The sequence below is a fragment of the Echinops telfairi genome, unplaced genomic scaffold (genome assembly GCF_000313985.2).
Source record: "Echinops telfairi isolate 266 unplaced genomic scaffold, ASM31398v2 ScPeMD7_7475;HRSCAF=8513, whole genome shotgun sequence".
Classification (NCBI taxonomy): Eukaryota; Metazoa; Chordata; class Mammalia; order Afrosoricida; family Tenrecidae; genus Echinops; species Echinops telfairi.
In genome coordinates, this window is record NW_022111379.1 from 7,619,284 (window position 1) to 7,623,481 (window position 4,198).

Consider the following 4,198-nt stretch of genomic DNA (forward strand, 5'->3'; position numbering starts at 1 on the left):
ATGCAGCCACTGCGCCAATCCTCTCTTTCCTCCTCCCTCCCCCTTCCAGTATTGTCCATCAAGGATACACTCCCCCCAGCAAAAGAAACTGACGCGAGCTAAGGTGCGGTGTCCTCTGAAGAACTGGGTTCTCAGATGTCTAACTGAGGAGTGATACGTGACTAGACAGACGCACCACAGCGTTGCCGCGGAGAGCACGTAAGTGGTTACGTGATCAACCCTAGACCCACATAATGTGCTTGATCTTCTTTTTTCAAGTCTGTTCCTTTAAATAGACTGAATTTTTCAGAGGGCACCATGCGCTGAGTAAAATCGTCTACTGGTCTTTCTGGACCATCACATTCAAAATGGCTTTTAGGCAACATTTGTTTGTCTGTCTGTTTGGGTCTGCTTTTATCATGCCTGGGTTATCCCAATTTACATGAAAGCCAGACACAGAACAGAAATATTGATATCAGGCCAAGTTTTTGAAAATAGTGGGAGGAAAACTGGGCTTTCTACTCCTGTAAACAGTTCCAGTCTGGGAAACCCACAGCAGGGTTCACTTCGTGTCAACAATGACTCGACAGCAATGAGACTATCAGTCATATAACATATGCGATGATTCACCAGCCTTTTTCCATCTTAAAAATAAATCCACCAAATGTGATCTAATAGCATAAAAGTTCTAACACATCTACACTTCGTTGTTTCTTGTTCTCTACACTAAAGCAAAGTTCACTTCCTCAAACTTTCTACAATGTACCACACACCTTCACATACTGTTACAACCATGTCAAGATGCTTCGTGGTTTCTTCATTGATTTTAGCGATGCATAATATTCCCTTGTGTGCATATCCCAAAGTTTCTTCATTCGATTATCCAGTCAATTCTGACGCATAGCGACCTCCCAGGACAGAGCAGAGGGCTCCGCAGGGTGTCTGAGATCGTCAGAGCCAATGGAACTTCACGGGCTGACCTTTTAGCAAGCAGCTATTTTGCTTGAACTGCTACATTTTGGGGAGCAGCCCAGCACTTGGCTCTCTGTGCCACCATGTCATTTCTGCTTAGAATGGACTAGAATTAGCTATAGTCATTTGTTGTATATCTGAAGTAGCTCTGGCTGAGCAAAGTGGAAGTACTGATTTTTCCTCTAAAATCCCCTCTTTGGTGAAACAACATTGTAATATTTAATCTAAGTCAATTGCAGATATCTAGATTCAAAGGTTGATATACACATACAAAAATCTGTCAAAATGAACCACTTCATTAATGCTTCATAATATTAATACAATTTACAAGCATATTATAAAACCAACAATTCAATCCACAAGCACACACCTTATAAAATCGAAACTGAGTTTTAAAAGAAAAATATACATGTGTATATAGTTAAACTTATAATATCATCCAGAGAAAAGCATTATATATATTTCTTTTAATAAATGTTTTGGTCTAGAAAGGCCTTGTCATATAAAAAAATTGGGCTTTCCTACAGTGCACTCTAAAGGGGGTGTCTAATCACAGGTTACAAAAAGGTAGTTTGTTAATGGAAGGTGGGAGAAGAAAATGAAGCTCAAAGTAGATTGCTCTTAAGCTGGAGTGGGAAGTCCCACGGGAACTCGGGGTGCACCATGTCTAGCCCAACCACAAAGCAAAGCTTTCATTCAAGGTGGGTGCCATTTTGCATAGCCAAACACCCAATTTTTAACCATCTATAAGGTCACTCACTGCCTGAGTTTCCCGTCTGATACTTATAGTTGTGAAGATTAACAACGGCACACAATTCTCAGAACAGCACATTCAAAAGTAGCTACTTAACTTTAAGCTGTTTCAGTTAGGTTAACACGTTTTTAAATTACTGAAAAATGCTCTTTAAAGGTGGCCACTGATATTCCAAAGGATCCTTAGTAATGGAACGCCAGTTTCCACAGCATGAGTAGAGAAAAAGGCATTTTATTATGGTTTACATGTCAAAACTGTTACTTAGTCCCCAACTGCTCCCGAGTGAAATCTCCCCAGACCCACACAGAAATTCTGGCAACAACAAACAATGACACAGTGCAAGATTAATTATGCATATCATATTGTAATTATGTGAATTTAAGTATAATCGATCATTTAATTATGATTTATATATCCAGTTCAATAAATTGTATTTATTTAGTTATTATAACTGTATACACATATTTATTATTTATCAAATGACTACACCACAATTTATATTTAATTACTGATTATAGTCATTTGATGATAACATCTTATAATGTCATATATTGCAAATATATAACGTTAAAAGAGACAAAGGCAACACAAGACACAGGCACATCATCTGGATGAGGGAGGCCAACAACATGAGGTCATAATGGCGACTGAGGATCCAAATAAGGCATGAGACAAAGGAAACAGGGGGGACTACAGAAATAGGAACAGGTCCATGACCGACACACGTGCATTATAAAGCTAGATAGATGAGCTTACAAGATTGGTCCAAGGCCTTCCAACCAGGGCAGTCCGGGCACGACTGATGTCAAGGCATGACTTATGATTTTACAGCTCCAGTACTGTCCATCAGGGAGACACCCAGAGAAGCCCCTGAGACGGTCCCTCTCTTTGAGCTGGCTGGAATGGGTGGAGATAATCTAGTTTCCAATGCACTGCCTTGGGGCAAGACTACAACCTCGTTAATGATGAGAAGGAAGTCTTAATCTACGAGGGGGCTCTGTAAATGGACGTCGGGCTGTTTTCAGATGCAAGTCTTGAAAGGGTCAGAAACAACACAAACACACAGCATCCTGATGAGGGAGGTCATTAGCAAAAAGTCAAAATGGCCTCTGAGGATTCAAGCTGGGACACTAGTTATATAAGGCATGAAACAAGGGCAACCCACGGTCTTGTTTGATGGCACATCAATACAGCAGTTACAAGAGAGACGGCAGATCCAGGAAGAGGATCATGATGGGGACACTTATATTATGTCAGATAGAAGGGCTTACAAGATTGATCCTGGGCCTGCGGACCAAGGCAGTCAGGGCACATCTGACAGGGCACGATTCAGGACTATTCGACCTCCGGTACCCAGGTAACAGTTACCTCCATCAAGGACACACCCAGGCAAACCCCTAAAAGAGACCGTCCCTGTCTGGGCTGGCTGGAATGGGGACTGTCTAAGTGATCTACTTTGCAAGGCACTCTGCCTGAGGGCGAGATGATCTACACCCTTGGTTAAGGATGGCAGAGTTCACTGGAGGGTGAATCTACGTGGGAAGTCTGCACAAGCATTTTGGGTTGTCACGGCCGTCCACAGCCTTTGGCAAATCGGGGTGCTCAGAATTTAAGCCCCAATACAGTTATCGCTGTCCTCCACAGCCTCTGCCAAGCCAAGAGCTCAGAGTTGAAGCTCTAATCCACCTGTCGCACGGACTGAACTGCAGTGTCCCACGTCAGGCTCTCTCGGGGCCAACGCGCGGTGGGGCAGGTGGGGCTCACCTGTGCGGTTCCGGAAGGTGGCCGCCGTGGTGCTGAAGAGCAGGCGACGGTAGCGCTGGAAGGCCTGGTCGAGGACCGAGCAGCCCGGCTGCGTGGCGGAGCCGGCGTGGTACTGGAAGCTGAAGTCCTTCGGGAAGACGGCGTACCGCTGCTCGGTGGTCTGGATGTACTGGGGCCAAGGCCATTGTGCCGTCGCCGGCCCCGCGGACGCCGCCAGCTGCAGCAGCAGCAGCGAAAACCAGGGCGTGGAGCCTGCCATTGCCCGCCGGGCCCCGCTCTGCAGCCGGGGGAGCCACGTGAGCGTCTGATCAGGTGACGGCGCTCGCGTGACAATCGGCGCGTCACGTGACCCGCGGCCCGCGACCCCGGGAGCGCTGACTACCGGTCCTCTGGTTCCGGTGCCCAGGGAGCGTGGCCTCCGCGCTGTGCAGCGCCTGCGCGGCCGGCGGCTCCCCCTCGGCGGGAGGCCCCTGGGCCCGCTGGAGCAGCAGATCGTTTAGCATCACCGACGTGGTCCCCACGGGACCTGTGAAAGTTACCAACGGCCAGTACGGCCGTAAACGTGGCCCCTCTGTTCGGTTCGCGGCGCACAGTGTCTGTGCCTGCCTCTTCGGAATTTGCATAACCGCTACCGTGGCCGGGGACTGGGTGACACTGCTGCGCATCGCTAATGTGATTCTTGGGGCTTTATCTGATTATGATGGTCGATAGGTGCATCTGGTGACGTGA

At 47.0% G+C, this 4,198-nt stretch overlaps 1 protein-coding gene across 1 annotated transcript in view; it reads right to left on the reverse strand.

Annotated features, from left to right (window-relative positions):
* HEXA (hexosaminidase subunit alpha) overlaps nt 1-3,728 on the reverse strand; it is a 29,356-nt gene extending 25,628 nt beyond the window's left edge. The window contains exon 1 of the mRNA XM_045285749.1: nt 3,470-3,728. Within this exon, the coding sequence (XP_045141684.1) occupies nt 3,470-3,728 (259 nt within the window). The remainder of the gene's footprint in view (nt 1-3,469) is intronic.
* Between the last annotated feature and the right edge of the window lie 470 nt (nt 3,729-4,198).